Source organism: Stegodyphus dumicola, chromosome 6, assembly GCF_044657685.1.
Source record: "Stegodyphus dumicola isolate Sdum_Otavi_A_Nest chromosome 6, ASM4465768v1".
Taxonomy (NCBI): domain Eukaryota; kingdom Metazoa; phylum Arthropoda; class Arachnida; order Araneae; family Eresidae; genus Stegodyphus; species Stegodyphus dumicola.
Window position 1 is genome coordinate 229,844,828 of NC_140773.1, and position 16,489 is coordinate 229,861,316.

The 16,489-nt window shown below is 33.1% G+C and overlaps 1 protein-coding gene across 7 annotated transcripts in view; it reads right to left on the reverse strand.

The window, feature by feature from the left end:
- The window catches only part of HDAC4 (histone deacetylase 4), a 406,413-nt gene that overhangs the window by 18,051 nt on the left and 371,873 nt on the right, over positions 1-16,489 (reverse strand). For all 7 annotated transcript variants that reach the window (XM_085819634.1, XM_085819632.1, XM_085819633.1 and 4 more), the window contains 10 exons: positions 16,205-16,338; positions 15,354-15,403; positions 14,585-14,652; positions 14,295-14,452; positions 13,909-13,964; positions 13,577-13,664; positions 13,307-13,426; positions 12,711-12,808; positions 9,117-9,235; positions 8,165-8,234 (listed from right to left, as the gene is read on the reverse strand). In XM_085819634.1, coding sequence (XP_085675760.1) covers positions 8,165-8,234; positions 9,117-9,235; positions 12,711-12,808; positions 13,307-13,426; positions 13,577-13,664; positions 13,909-13,964; positions 14,295-14,452; positions 14,585-14,652; positions 15,354-15,403; positions 16,205-16,338 — 961 coding nt within the window. The remainder of the gene's footprint in view (positions 1-8,164; positions 8,235-9,116; positions 9,236-12,710; positions 12,809-13,306; positions 13,427-13,576; positions 13,665-13,908; positions 13,965-14,294; positions 14,453-14,584; positions 14,653-15,353; positions 15,404-16,204; positions 16,339-16,489) is intronic.

Below are 16,489 nucleotides of genomic sequence, written 5' to 3' on the forward strand. Positions count from 1 at the left end.
GGAAGGCAGTTTGAATCATCACTCTTCGATGCACTAACAAAGTTCCTGGGCACAGCTCGACACCGCACATCTCCATACCATCCGTCTACAAATGGCCAAGTTGAAAGATTTCACAGGCAGCTGAAATCTGCAATCATGGTACACAGCAATAATCAGTGGACTGCTGTATTGTCTACAATTTTATTAGAATTCAGAGCCACTTGGAAAGATGATCTGCAAGCAACCACAGCAGAAATGGTATACGGAACTCCAATTCGCCTCCCAGGAGAATTCCTGTGCCCTACTCCTGAAACCCCAGATCCAGTGACTTCTGTTGGAAAGCTTCGCGAATCTATGCAACGCCTCCTACCTCTTGCAAATCAACCTCACAGCAAGCAAGCGGTATTCGTCAGCAAAGACTTAACCACCTGCAGTCATGTTTTTCTTTGAATGTATGTAGTGAAAAGAAGCTTTCAGCAGCCTTATGAAGTGCTCAGTCGAGGCGACAAAGTTGTTACAATTTCCATACGGGGAAAAGCTAAAACAGTAAGCATCGGTAGGATTAAACCAGCATATGTCACAAGAAAAGATACTGAAGACTCAGCGCCTGCAAACAATCGCAGAACTTCCCTCCCAGCAACAGAGAATTCACCAGCAAAATCGGAGATTCCTATGCTGCCAACAGCTATTCCTGCACCGAACTGTGAATCACCGGTAATGGTAACTCGCTCAGGCCGACACGTACACTTCAGTCCCCGGCATAGCTAAAATCTCGCTATTGCTGGTGGGGGGCTGCCTGTAGCGATCTCACAGGACTATATTTCTTAAAAGCCGTGCCTCGGATGAAGACATAGGAGAGCAGGTGGTGATGCGTCTCGAGGAGAGGAAAAAGCAGACAGGGGTCGCCAGATTACACTTACTTGGACTTGATGTCGTGAGGTATGCGGTAAAACGCTCTCGTAAGTTTTGATTTAGAAATGCAGTAATGTTTACCTATGCGCTTAAGTAATTTGTATCGAATAAATTCTAACTTTATGAAAAAGTTGCTTCTTATTTTATAAAGTTTTATTAAGCCTTCTGATATATTTAGTACTAGTAACTCCCCTAAAATAGTTATTCATTGCATTATTTCTGGTAACATTTTTCATGTCACTTGTCATTGTCAAACCCATGTGGCAGAAACCTGTAATACACTACATTCTAAGCAGTTCACCATTGCATTTTAATTTATAATTGAACTAACGAGTTCGTATTATTATTTTGCTCTACGAGTGTGATTCTAAAATTTAGGAAGTGAAGGAAATTTATTTATAAATAGTAAGTGTTTTTCGTTGGTCTCTTTCGAGAGGTGTACTTGGAGTAGCTCATCTGGACAAGTTTGTGAGTATATTTTTGATTTCTACGCTTTCATTATGGACATTGTCTTGTACATCTATAGTATAGCTTGACTTGGTAAATATGGATGAGATAAATGATTTAGCAATTCTTAATAAGCGCGATATTGTTGAGAATATTCTTAAACATGGCACGATTGAGGATTGTAGGCAGATTATGTCTGAGTTTAACTTAGCGTTTAACACGCTTAGAAATGGCTTGCGGAAAATCACCCCAGAAATGGAGCAATGGCTCCAAAAAACCTATGCAGAGCTTGAGAAGTTTGTAGCGATTAAGCAAGCTGCAGGAGATTCAGTGCAAAATATCTGCTGTAGCATCCCGTTAGTTAATACTAGCAATGATTCGACATCTAATCAAACTACAAAGCAACCCAAAAAAGTTTCAAATGTTATTCAGGAAATAAGCAAAATAAATAATTATAATGAAAAATGGATTACACCCAAAAAATACCACAAATGCACACTTAGTGAAAGCAGCAACGGTTCAATGATGTCAACCAAAAATAAATACGCTTCGCTAAAAATAGATGATAAAATGGACACTACAAATGTTAGTTCGCTAAACTCACAAGAAGACAGTACTAATAATGAAGGTGATTTCATTACGCACAACAAAAAGGCTAACAGAATTCTGCCGATTATCATTTCAGATGTCACGGACTGGAAAGCTCTCAGAGATAATATTAAGCAATTTACCATATCCATGGAATGTGTACAGAAAGGTGGTGATATCCACATTAAAGTTAAATCGGACACTGAGTATCATGAAGTCACGAGATACCTAGATGAAAAGGAAATTCCTTACCATACCTTTCCTCTCCCTCAAGATAAACCGATAAGAGTTGTAATCAAAAAATTATCTGTTCCCACCAAAACCGAGGACATTATGGAAGAACTAATAGACAATAACATCCCGGTTAAAACAGTAAGACAAGTTACCAAGAAAATAGACAATGGTCAAACTACCCACTTTCATGGTTGAAGTCAAACGCAGCATAGAAGGCAAGAAAATATACAACATAATGCATATTCTAGATTTTGGCTGTTAAAATTACTCCCTTCAGACCCACTCCAGGACACAAACAGTGTCACCACTGTCAGAGGTATGGCCACAGTCGTGCTCACTGTAAGCACAAGCCCAGGTGTTTAAAATGCGGGCAAAACCATATTACTACTACATGCACAAAAGACAGAAACTTACCCAGCAAATGTTGCCTCTGTGGAGGCCCCCACATTAGTTCGTATCGTGGTTGCGAAATGCATCCGGATAACTTGAAAAGAAAAATTGCAGAAAAAGAATTCCAAAAGGAAGCAAGAAAAACTTAAAAAAATAGTCCCCCTGATATCAACTTAGAAAATTTCCCACCTCTTCCAAGAAGAAACATAACCCAAAATAGCAGTGAAAATGTTAATGAGCAGAATGCTTCATCCACCAATCAGGACGCAGCTGTCGAAAGTGAGAACTTAGGCTCCGTTTTCGATTTCATAATTTGGCTGAAGAAATTATTCCTGCAAGGAAAAAATCTCTTCAAGAGGTTCTTAAAATCTAAATCAATATTGGAAAAAATCCAAGTCGGCTGGGAAGTTTTTGAACTTTTATCAAGCATGAATTATGAATTTTAACCACATTAACAGTAATACAAGAATTCACCTCACTGCCCCCAGCAGTTTAAATCTCGCATTTTTTAACGCCAATGGTATTCGCCACAAGAACGTTGAAGTTGCAAACTTCCTTAATCACCATAACATTGATGTGTTTCTAGTGAATAAAACTTGGCTCAGACCTAATGATAAGTTCAAGATCAATGGTTACAATGCATTCAGGACGGACAGAGACCATAACAGGGGCGACGGTACTATGATATTAATTAAAAGGCATCTGCACGCCAACGAGTTTAATATTCCCAATAGCAGCAGCATTGAAACCACTGCGATCGTTGTGCATTCGCGCACAAATGAGCCGATTGTCATCATCTCGGCTTATATTCCCCTCAGAAACATTCTCACCAACAATGACTTGCAAATTTTTAACAATATCACTCACCCTGTTATTATAGCAGGGGACCTGAATTCTAAACATCATAGCTGGAATTCTCAAAGAAATAACACAAATGGCAACAAACTTTATAGCTATGCTCTTATGAATGACCTTAGAATTTTTGGATCAGCGGAACCTACCAGGTATCATCATACAGACAGCTCGGATGTTCTCGACATTGTTATTACAAAAATATCCAGCAAATCCCTTTCCTACAGGTGATTAATCAATTAACCTCTGACCATCTCCCTGTTAAATTTACTTACCATGGCTTTGAGAAGACCTTGCCTTTAAAGAAAATTATAAACTGGCAGAAATTCAATAATTCTCTAGAACAATTACCTGCACACCCGGCTCTTGCCGATATTGTAGACATTGAGTACAATATCACTAAGATCAATAGTAAAATTAAGAAAGCCCTTGATGATTCCACCAAATTCAAAGATTATAAGAAAGATAAGCTCCCCGACCACATCATTGAGAAAATAAAAGACAAAAACCGCACAGCAAAAATCTGGCGAAGAACAGGCGATCCCACTGTTAAAAGAAATCTGAACAGAAAAATTAGGAACATCAAGACCCTTCTCCTAGAGTACAGATCAAATTGTTGGGACGATTTCTTAGACTCCATGGATTTCTCTCCGAATACAGTCTGGCGTATTGGAAATTCCTTAAGGAATACTAATAACAGAAATATTGGTCCTCTCCACACCAGTAGTGGAATTGCTTATTCTGAACATGACATGGCTGAAGCCCTTGCGCAGCATCTAGAAAAGACTTTCACCAATCATTCCTCTAATAATGATGAGACAGATGAAGAAGTCGATAATTTCATTAACCACCTAGCTGACAGAAATTCTAATAATCACTTCAACCCAACTTCTCCAGCAGAAATAAGTAATATAATTAGCAACTTAAAGTCCAGGGAAGCTCCCGGCTACGATAGCATCACCAATACGGTTCTCAAAGCTCTCCCAAGAACCTACATAGTCCTCATTACAAACATAGTCAATGCTTGTATGAGGCTCAATTACTTTCCGCAACAGTGGAAGCACGCGCAGATAATTACGTTTGTCAAGCCGGGGAAAAACCCAAAGGACTTAAACTCCTACCGTCCGATCAGCCTTCTCCCCAGTTTGGGAAAGGTATTTGAGCATGTGCTCCAAAAGAGATTAACTCAACATCTAGAGGATAAGGAAATTATATGTAAAGAGCAGTTTGGTCATAGTACCGTGCACCAACTACTGAACGTTACAGAATTTATTGCAGACTCCTTCGCAAAAAAGAACACAATCGCCAGCTGCTTTCTAGACCTAGAAAAAGCATTTGACAAGGTGTGGCATGAGGGTCTCCTCTACAAGCTGCACCTTGTTCATCTTCCCATCAGTTTTATTAAGCTCATGAAAAGCTATCTTAAAAACAGGACCTTTCAGGTAAAAATTAATGACTCTCTCTCTTCAAGAAAAAGAATTAAAAGCGGAGTGGCTCAAGGAAGCGTTCTGGGACCGCTTCTGTTTAATATCTACATGAATGATATGCCGGTTCCTTTGAATGCAAAAGTAGTGAAATATGCCGATGACACAGCAATTTTAACCAAGTCGCTAAAACCTTAGCTCGCTGTAGATAAACTTGAAAGTGCAGTAAATATCATAGCACACTATTATGATTCATAGAAATTAAAAGTAAATCCATCAAAGAGCCAAATTCTCCTTTTCAGACGTCATCGGAAGTTCACTCCTGTGAATGTAAACATAAAAATTAATGATCAAGCCCTAGCAATTGTTTCAAGTACCAAGTATCTAGGAGTGGTCTTCGACTCACATCTGTTATTCAAAGGACACACGGAGTATGCCTTGCGCAAAGCCACCGCTGCTAAAATGTCTCTTTACCCTTTAATAAGAAGAAATGCTAAATTAAATATCACTCTCAAGAAGAAGATCTATACCAGCTTAATAAGACCCACCCTACTTTATGCAGTGCCTATCCTGGCCACTGTGTACAAGACTTATAGACACAAACTACAGGTCTTTCAGAACAAAATACTCAGACAAATTGTTGACTCCCCATGGTTCGTACATAACCTGCAGATACATAAAGAACTAAAAATAAGACCCATAGCTGATCAAATTCTCACCACGAGCCACAATTTCTATGTTAAAATAGAACTTTCTCAATACGAACATATCCGTGATCTGATAAATTATGATCTTACTATAGAAATTGCAGCAAAGCGCCCAAGAGGCATCTTCTATAACAGCAAATGGTGAAATGTGTATATATTGTACATAGTACTATTAGCTTTATTTTATCTTCATTGTGTCATTTTACCAGTGTCTTTGAAACTTTATAGACTTATGGACATGATCCGTGTACCTGGATCTTCAAAACACTGATCTTATATTTGCCATTTTCGTAATCTTCTTATTGTTATATCAGAGACTTTGTAATATTGTGGACTTATGAACATGATCCGTGTACCTGGATCTTCAAAGCTCTGATTATTTATTGCTAGTGTAAAATGTTTTTCACCATTTGCTACTTCACTCAAATACTGCCGTCCTTATATGTACATAGTGTATAGTTTCAATAACTCATGTGCCTCAGTGTTGTACAAGAACTTTAGTGTTTAATTTCTCAGACCAAGACTTCACTGAATTGTGATATCTACTATTTCAAGATGCATTGGCTGTGGACAGCTCACGGGAGGGTGACCCCCACGTGACTACCACTGTCCAATCTGTGTTTTACAGCAAGGATGAATTTGAATATTTTGTTTAGCTAATCTGTTGCACTTAGTTGTGCCATTTGTCTTCATTTAGATCGCGATATTAGTTTAATTATTCCAATCTGGATAACCTGTTCCCAAACTTGATAATTATTAATACATCCAATATTTCTCATTGCACGCGTAAGCTGCTTTGCTCGGAGTCTGAACTTGGGTGGGTGACCACCCCCGTGACAGGCTCCGGCCAATCATCTCCCTCCACTCCACCTACATTTCACAAAATTTGACAAGTTTCGCCTAGTTGGCGCGGCGTAAATCGCCTTAATTAAAAACTTAAGTACCAACGCCTTAGGGCAATTTACCAACAGAGACGGTTAAAGTAGCGGTTGGCTACTAATTGCCGCCTAGCCACTGACTCGATTTCAGTTCACCATAGAGATACAAACATCCTGTGTTGGGTCTGAATATAATGCAGTTTTGGCAGTTGCCGTTTCAATAAAGGGTGTGCTCCATCTACTGTCTGACGCTACTTTGCTCTATCTTCAGTTCTTATAAAATAACAATCCTCATTAACCATAAGGATCTAATGCATGAAAAGAGCACTAATTAAAAAAATACATTTTCTAGATACCATATCTACTGCTGTTTGGGATGCAAGTATCCAGTTTCTTACACACATCCATAGCTGCCAAGTGTTTGTAAGCTTTTAATGGCACTATAATAACTTTAATATCAATCTCACATATTGTTGGTGATTACTTCTCCCCTTTTCCTGCCCTAGCTATATTGTGTGTCATATAGGTGGAGTACTAGTTTCTGATTTATGTTCAATGACAGTGCTAGAGGTATGGAACAAAAAATGGTATACAAAATAGTTCTGCCACTGTCATGACAGCATCGCATGCATTATTAACATTGGCAACTGGCAACTCTTTTAACCCCATGAAGAAACTCTAGAAAATTTTATATTTATAATAAATATCATACTTTTAAAGGGGGATAAATTTAGCATTTGCCCTGGGTGGCAGAAACCTATGCTATGCAGCTGACTGAATCTGTTTCGACTCAAAAATCCAATTTCACTTAATGCCCAATTTATTTCACTTTACAAACACATCCACACAGATTAATGCGAATATTTACATGTAGAGTTTAGTATGATGATCAAATGATCAGCACGTCTTAACAATAAAAAAAAAAAAAAATTCAATATTTCAGTAACAACTGCTGCTTACTTCAAATGGGAATTTTCCTATCACAACATTCCCCTCCCCCCTCCAAAAAAAAATTGGTTGCCATATTCACACATCAAACAAAATTACAAAAATGATTAAACAATAGTAAACAGGAAATGCTAAACTTAATAGGAGAGGCAACTGAATCCATTTACTTTACAGAGATATTTGGCAAATTCCTATTAGGATGCATTCTTTGGAACCATCTCTGGAAGTTCACCTTGTTAGAATTGCCCAATGATTATGAAACTACAAACCAAGAGGTTTATTACATTATTTATATAAAATAATGTTGAGATTTGGTTCAATTAATATAAATACCAAGCTAATAAGAGCACAACTGAAAGTAAAATTGCATTATTAAAAATATACCTAAAAAGTAAGATGATATGAACATTCATTTATAACCTCAAACCAAAATGAACATTTAATAATTTATATTGCAAAATAGTGCAAGTCCTCATTCCAAAAATATGCATTATTTGAAGTATTTATGAATAACTGAATTTAATGAAAATTTAAAACATCAAAGTTAGAAGAAAAGCATGTTAACTTTCAAAGGTGTTCATTTTTTGAAAAGAAAAGCTCTATGCTTTTCGAAAGAATATGATAACTGTCTCTATTATTGTTTGAAAAAAGAAAAATACAGGAAGTATTTCAGAACTGCACTGCTTTTAAAAACAGACCTAAAAACTTGTACAATTGACTTTTCATTTTTAAAGAAAAATGTCTACTAATTATGAAAGTCATAAAACAGGTACTAAAAAATATAAACACTGCACATTCTACATACCCTCCTTCCAAAGCTAAAATTACTTTTCCTTTGGCGAAATGCATCAGCTGTTGTGTCATAAATCCAAAACCTAAAAATCGAATTATTTTTATTTAAACGATGCAAGATACAAAACATCAATACACATCTTAGTTTTTAACTAAACTGTTGTTGTGTAAAAAGCAATGGGGTTATTAAAACAATTTTTCTCTTCAACTTTAATCAAACTAGCCTAGGTTTAAAAATTTCAAGACAGCTGAAAAGTGTACAATTCATTCGGCAATCAAAACATTACAGATTTCTATTCTTATTCTGTAATGTATTTGGTAACTCTGTTCATACAAGTTGCATAAAATTTTTAATTGTGTCCAATGAAACAACTGAAGCAAAAATTGAATATATGAGAAGATACTGCTTGCCAGAGAAAAGTACAATAATTCTTCATTTAAAGATCAAGATAAATATATTAACTAATAGTAAAAAAGATTTATCATTATCAAGTGTAAAGATCGTTATTTATCAAATGTAAAGAAAAACTTTTCTTTGTAATTTGCAATGTGAATTGCAATGCCATGAAGGAATTCAGAAAATAAACTGAAACTTACAAATGATAAGAATTTCAGTGCTAGCAGAGCATTTCCCTCTGAACTATCATAGTCATATAAACAGAGGGCTGTAGAGCAGAAAAATAGAAAATTATTTTTTAAACTGCCTGCAGCAAACATTTCATCAAAACTCATTATGCTTCGCTCATTTTACACATCTCCTGCTTTAAAAAAAATAACCTAATGTCTCTACAACCTCAACAAAATCCATGCATATAAATACAATCATTACTATTTTTTAAAAGAAATGCAAGACCTAAGAATGACTTTATAAATAACTATATGAAAAACTTAAAAAATATTTCAACTAAATGAATAGAAGCAAAGATAGTTTTCAATGCAGAACAAATTAAAATATAAATACTCACATGCAGGAGAAATCCGATAGCCACCTAAAGGAGCAGGATGACCACAAGCTGCATCAAATCCTGCTGCTACAAGGATTACTTCAGGATCAAAGTCTCGTATTATGGGTAAAACAATAGATCTAAAACAAATAATAATAATATTATGATTCCCTAACAAATAAAAATATACATAAAAGCAAATGTATGCATGAAGAGTTTTTTGCTGTTTAGGATTTAACTATTCGTCCCCCCTTCAAACATACAGTTTCTCAATGTGGGTGTTATCACCCACCAGAAGGCACAGAGGTGACATAAGGAAATATTAATGTTCCAAAAGACAATACAGAACTGAAAAGCAAATAGTTGAAAATTAGCAACTTAAACATTTTTGATACCATTTAAAACTTTTCATTAAACAAATATTGCAGTCTTGCATCTTTACAAGAATTATGTCAAATAATTGGGTTGTTGCAAATGAAATGGCCGACTTTAAGGACAATTAAAAAAAAAAGAATGAAGAATATTTGTTTAATTAAGATTATCTCAATTGGAATCAATATCTCGTTGTCAATGGTCATTTACAGCACATTTGTAAAAGTCTGTGTCTCTGGAAGTGATGAAGCTTTACGCTTCCCAACAAATTTATGTGTTGTTGTCAAGGCATTTCTTAGACAAAAATAGGTCAAGTAATGTGTTTCCAATACCCAACAAGGTCACTTATATCACATCTGTAATGGCTTATGTGTAGAATGGCTTAAATACCAAAAACAATTGTAATTTGCTGAGAAAAAGTAATGAAAGCATGGTGGATGGGACACAATATCATATCCCAAATTGCTGATTAGCTGTACGGTTGACATAGTCGTACGTAGTTGCGCACTACTCTGATGCAATACAACTCCATGTCTATTCACAAGTGTTGATTAGTTAACACACACACACACACAAAAGTCAGGCTTTGCTCCATATCTGCACAGTATTCAGCTGCATTTATCATTTCACCTTATGGAAGGAATAAGTAGCTAATAACACCAGCAGAAAACCATAACACAGTAAAGGATATCTTTTTCAGATGCAAAGGTGACATTTTGGACCCTCCTTAAATTGTCTTTCACTCCCAATAAATGTGATAAATGTGCAGTATTGTTGCTGAACATTCATTCCTTATCCACAGTCACAATTTCTAGCAAAAACGTTTCTTCTTTAGACTGAATTGCAAATACTTTGACACAGCATACTTCCAAATGCTTTGCCTTCATCAGCAATAGCGAGTACATGCGAAATTCAATTGCTGAGCTTCCCTTCTTTTCTTATTACTGCAAAGTGCCACAAAACAGTTGAAAAATATATATTTACTATCCAAGACAGTGGCCTCAAACTGGCAGCCTGCATGTGGTCTCTGAAGCAGTTTTATGCAGCCCATGAAGATATTTCAATTGGGTATGTATTGCAAAGATTTCAAGATTTTAGTTAATTCTTTATATAATATAAACAAATTTCATTTCCATTAAAAACAAACATGAATAATGCTCTAGAAAATTCACAAATGGAGCTAATTAACTGAAAATGTGATATAAATCTTATTTAATGGTTTGAAGATACAGGTTTTATTAACTTTTACTCGTATGTTTCAAAAAATAAAAGGTTCAGTTGCAAATTTTTACACAAAGAATAATCACTTTGTTTGGGAACATATTTTTAATGTGAACAGCATTTTTTTTCACAGTTGGAAATCAATAGCAAAAGAACCTAACTGACTGATAAGCATCTACAATCCATGATGATGAGAAATCTAAAAATTTCTCTCCAAGCCTACAAACTTTATCAGAATTAAAATGCCATTAAGTGCCACGTTATAGTAAGAAATAAAGAAGTTTATAATTATTTACATACAAACATATGTAGTTTTATTTATACTTCAGGAAAAAAAATAACAAATAAGAGGAATTGACAAAGTTGTCCTTATTAATTCTCAAGTTTTTTCTCAGTAAAGTTTCATAATTTGTTTATTTTCAGTTTAAATTAAATTATTTAATAATTAATTAAACATGTTAGAATTAGTTGAAAAAACTTCCAGTCTAAAAATTTGCTGTTTAGCTATAAGATTGGAATTACAGAGCGTTACCAACAAAAGTGTTTTATAGGTTAGACTTTAGATTTTAAATTAGAAAATGCATTATAAATTTGAATTTTATACTTTGCATTATTATTATTGTTGTTTATATGTTTTCATAAATAAGCCACACGCAAAATTTTTAATTTATTTCAAATATTTAAATTGTTTAACCCTTCAACAGTTGCAAGATTAAGCAATTCTTTCTCAAATATGTTTGATATCTACCAGACGTAAATTTATTATGCAAGCTGTTTCATTTGCGCTCACTGCAATGTGTAACTGGAATTCAGGCTGAGCTGTTTTCAGATCACGTATTCAGCTACATGCGGTTTGAGCTACCTGATCTCTCTCATAGTGTGTTAAGGATCTGATTCTATTATATTTTTTTAACTCATTAGAATTAAAGAAGTAAGGATGATGGTCATGGCGTTGGGGATCATTTGGGCCTTGAATCACATGAACAAAATTTTGCAAACCAAAGGCAAGTAATTGTTCTTCTACTGAATATTTTATTTTATTTCTACTGCAATCACTGCAAAATTTCCTTGTTTGAATTTGAAAATTTATAAAAAATTCTATGACTGAACTCCATGACTGCCTGGATGTAAGTCATAATTAATGTTTAGTGCTTGATGATTGAAAAAATACTAACATTACATCACCTATGTGAGACACTGTCATATGACATGAAAAATTTACATTAACCTTAGCATTTGCTTTCTTCCACAACCAGCAGTTATATGAATGTCATTCAATGGCCATTCCATTTGCAATAACCTAATACGTTAGCTCAGCCTACACATAATTTAGTCACATGTTCCATTCTTCTATTTCAAGGAATTTTATTATTTTCAATTTATTAATATTCAATTTATTATTTTATTTTTTATTTATTTTATTATTTTTTATTTCAAGGAATTTTATTGCAACAACACCCTTCACATAATTTAGTACATTTTTCTATTTAAAGGAATTTTATTATTTCAAGATACTTGACTAACAGTTAAATATTCTAAAAACATTATCAAATATCTGCACATGCCATGTTATAATATCCACCATATCCATGTTCATTCACTACATCACTTACACTCACTATTACAGGAATCTAAGCTTGTGTTGCAGTTCAGTACAATAAATGTTTTTAGAAATCTTTAAACATTACTATTTTTCGTTCATTTTGCTTAATGATTTTAATAAGATAATGAATTTTAATAAGATAATTAATTTTTAGATATTTCATATGCAAAAATATGAAATATCTAAAACTCTTTATGCATTTTGAGTCTATGCTGACAGATTACATTCAAAAGGCATCTAATATATCTTCGTTGCAAGGGTAGGGTCACTAAGCAAAATAAACCTCGAAAAGGGTCACTAAGCGACAGAAAGTTAGAAAACTATGCTGTAATAGACTGCAGTAACAAGTAAGAAATATAGTTTCATATATCTCAATCACACAGCAACTGCAATGTAATAGGTATAAAAAAAATAAATACCTAAAAGCTGCCATATATTCAGCATCACCCAAAGGAGGATTCAAGCTGCCAGACCATGCAATATTCACATTAAATCCAATACCATCATCTGTACCAACCTTTTCATGAAAAGATAAATTTTCAGAACCATACACAATATTTAAGTTTAAACCTGCATACAAAACTAATACACACAAATATAGTAGTAGTGCAGCTAATAATAATTTACTGTATCAGCTATTAATTTTCTGTCACAAATAAATGACATATATTAATATTCTTTGAGAAAATGTTAAAAAAATAAGTACTTAATTTAAACGTTTTTCAGTTATCTAAACGATTAATGGCATTTTTAATTATTTACATTTAAACAAGTTTTGTTATATTTTGCTTCAAGATTTATGTTTAATATTTACTAAAATATATCATGAGCAGAAATTAAATAGACCTATACTCAAACAAATGACAGCACAGTAGAATTCTTTGCAAAAAATGGCTTCCTTATTAAAAAAAACAGTGTAGAAAATAATCTACTATGTTACTTAATTTTTTTAACAATAAGATAATATAAATGTAGATGATGAATTTAAATATGTACATTAGTTTTTAGTAATTACCTCTTCAGTTGCACCTGTCCCTGGGAAAAAATTGCCATCATCGTGGCGATGCAATGATATATACAGCACATGAGGGTCATCATAGAATATCTGTTGAAGTCCATTACCATGATGGACATCCTACAGTTTGAAATCATATGTATAATAAAGTTAAAATTCGAAAATACTTTAAAAAATTACAAACTTAAATCAATTAAAAAATAGAACTTTCTCCATTATGGAAAATGTTACAAATACACAAAATAAGTAAACAGAAATTGTCCTAATTACCCAGTCAAGAATTAGGATTTTTTCCAGTTTTAGTTTTTCTCTAAGCTGTTTTGCAGCAATGGCAACAGAGTTAAAGAAACAAAATCCCCTAAAAGAATAAAAAAAAAAAAAAACAGAAATTTTCAAAAAGTATACAAAGAAATTTATTCTCATTTTTTTAAAGAAAGGAATGACACAAATTATTAAAAAATTCATGCAAAAGTCAATATTATGTAACCATTAGTATTTGCATTTTAGACATCAATGCAGATTTAAAACTTAAATTAGTCAATCAAAAAATTAATTTTATTTCATTAATTAGCATGAAATGTATGATTGCTTTATAAACTTACATAGCCTGTTGATGCTCAGCATGATGGCCAGGAGGTCGGACAACGGCAAATCCATTCTACATAAATGAATAAATAAATAAATAAAAACCTATTAATGACTATTCACTTAGAAATTAAAGCTTCTTAATTAAATTAAATATATGTACTGCATTTTTTTAGTGTACTGCATACACTACAAGTCAAGTATAACAAATCTTTTATTTCCAGTGACTGGCAAACCATAAAACTGGCAGATTTAAAAAATATTTTATGACATACCAATTTTTCAGTGCCATTTCTTTAAATAAGCTATTAAGATTTATAAACATGAATAAAAGTAATATTCATTCTCTAAATAAAAACTGAAATTCTAGGCATTATTAGATGCTACAAAATTCCAGTTTTACCTTAATTTCCCCTGTAGCAACTTTCATTGCAAGCTCTATCACACAACCAGCAGCCATTCTCGCAGCACTAGCCGTATGCAGATCATTCCAAGTTGTATCTGAATCAACTCCTATTCCTCCACATGGGAGAATTACAAAATTCTTCATGGGAAGATCAGCTAAATTTAAAACAAAAATTAAAAGCACAGGAAAAAAATCTGACCTACTAATTTACTTTTTTTAATTACAACCTTACGTTTTAATGTTGAAAAAAAAAAGGCAAAGTATGATAATAAAACAAAAAAATTTACCTAGTTTACTAGCATCAAGTTTTGGTCTATTCAAGGGATTGGCTCCAAACAGTAAGGTGTATGATTCACTAATTAAAAGAAAAACAAACAGTTGTCAAAAATCTGATGTGTTTCAGCTCTCTGAAGAAAGAATTTGTTCTAATTACGTAAAAGTAGAAGATGTACAATTCTTTTTTTTTTCCCCATATAAAATGATATTTAGCTTTATGAAAAAAAACTACACTTCATATTCTAAATTTATTTGTACACAAAAAAATCTATTTTACTTGTGACACGAGCATGCTACGAGCAGGCTTTATTTTTTAAGTAAGGCCAATTCCTGAATATCATCTGAAATTTCGAGTGTGTTTCAGAAGGAAATGTACACACATGTTGCTAGGATCCTTTGTGCAGAATCCAACAGCACTTGTATTTAAGATGTCAGTTTGCATGCTTTGTAATGTGACATTTTAATGTTTTAGAAAAGAGCAATCTGACTGAGTTACCAAGTTCTGAACAGCAAGAAATGCTGTTAAGCTTTGAATAGGATATTTATCACTGTACATGTGAAGTATACATGACAATGCAAGGAGTGACAAATGCAAAAATTGATGATACTATTCAAGAAAAATTAGAACACAGAAATTTAATGCTTGTTTCATTTTTACTGCAAAACAGACTTACTCAAAAAATAACCCTTGTAGAATATTCAAATTGCACAGCCATAAGCTATAAACATCGAAAAACAAAAGCACAAATAATAATATATTACAGATATATTTTCAAATACCTGTGACAAGATTGTATTTCTTCAAGAGTAGCTTTTCTAGACCTCACTCTCTATAATAAAAAAGATGGTTTGATTAAAAATTCTACAACATTCAATTGATATAATATGACTTCGTAAATTTATCAGATTTTTTAATTTGAAGCTATTTCAAGATTTAAATCAGAAAGTAAAAGATGCAAGAAAATTCTTATGTACTATGATTTTGACCAAAAAGTTTTCAGTGTATCAATTTATTTATTATTCCATGTGTAACAAATAAGATAATAGTAATAATGTAGTTTATGCCTAATATTTTTTCAGTTATTGTAATAATATTAAATTATTTGTCTTAAGCCAATATTCAGCATAAGAAACATTATTATTAAGATATATGTGAAATTCTGCAACCAGAAAATTTTAGCATTCTTCGTGGACAAGTGGTGATAATATAAAAAATTATCTTCCAACAATATGCTCTCTTTAATATTAAAAATATACATTGTTTTAAACAGTTCATTTAGCAAAACAAAATTTAAACTTAGTTTTTTTTATATAAAATCTACAAACACACGACTGAAATAAATAAAATTTCTTCATTATGTTAACGAAAATGCATCAAGAAAAACACAGCAGATTATTCAGCAATTCATGTACAAAAGCTAAAAATGCAAAAGCAAAAGAGAGATAACTATTATTTAAACAAAGAAAAATGTTTTATGCAGAAGGGAAAATTACCAGGCATAGAACAGTCACGACACAAATAAAATACACCAATACTGGTGACTTTTATTAATGCAGGTCTTGAGAGAAGATTGCAACATTGGTAATGTTACCAAATATATATATATCAATATAATGAGCATTATTTTTACCTCACATCTATTAAGAAGCCCTGTTTCTTGTAATCTGGCCCATATACTTTGCAGTCTACCTCCATGTTCAGGATGATGACCATTGTTCCCACATACACACTGGTGTTTTAACATTAAACTATCATATACTACACCTGAAATAACAAGAAAATAAAATGAGACTTTTACTTTTGGAAGAAATATCATGCAGATATAAGTGATGACAGATGAATGCTACTGAATTAAAAAGTAAAATAAAAAATATCTAAAGGTGAAGACTTTCCATTTCTTTTTAAAAATTAATGC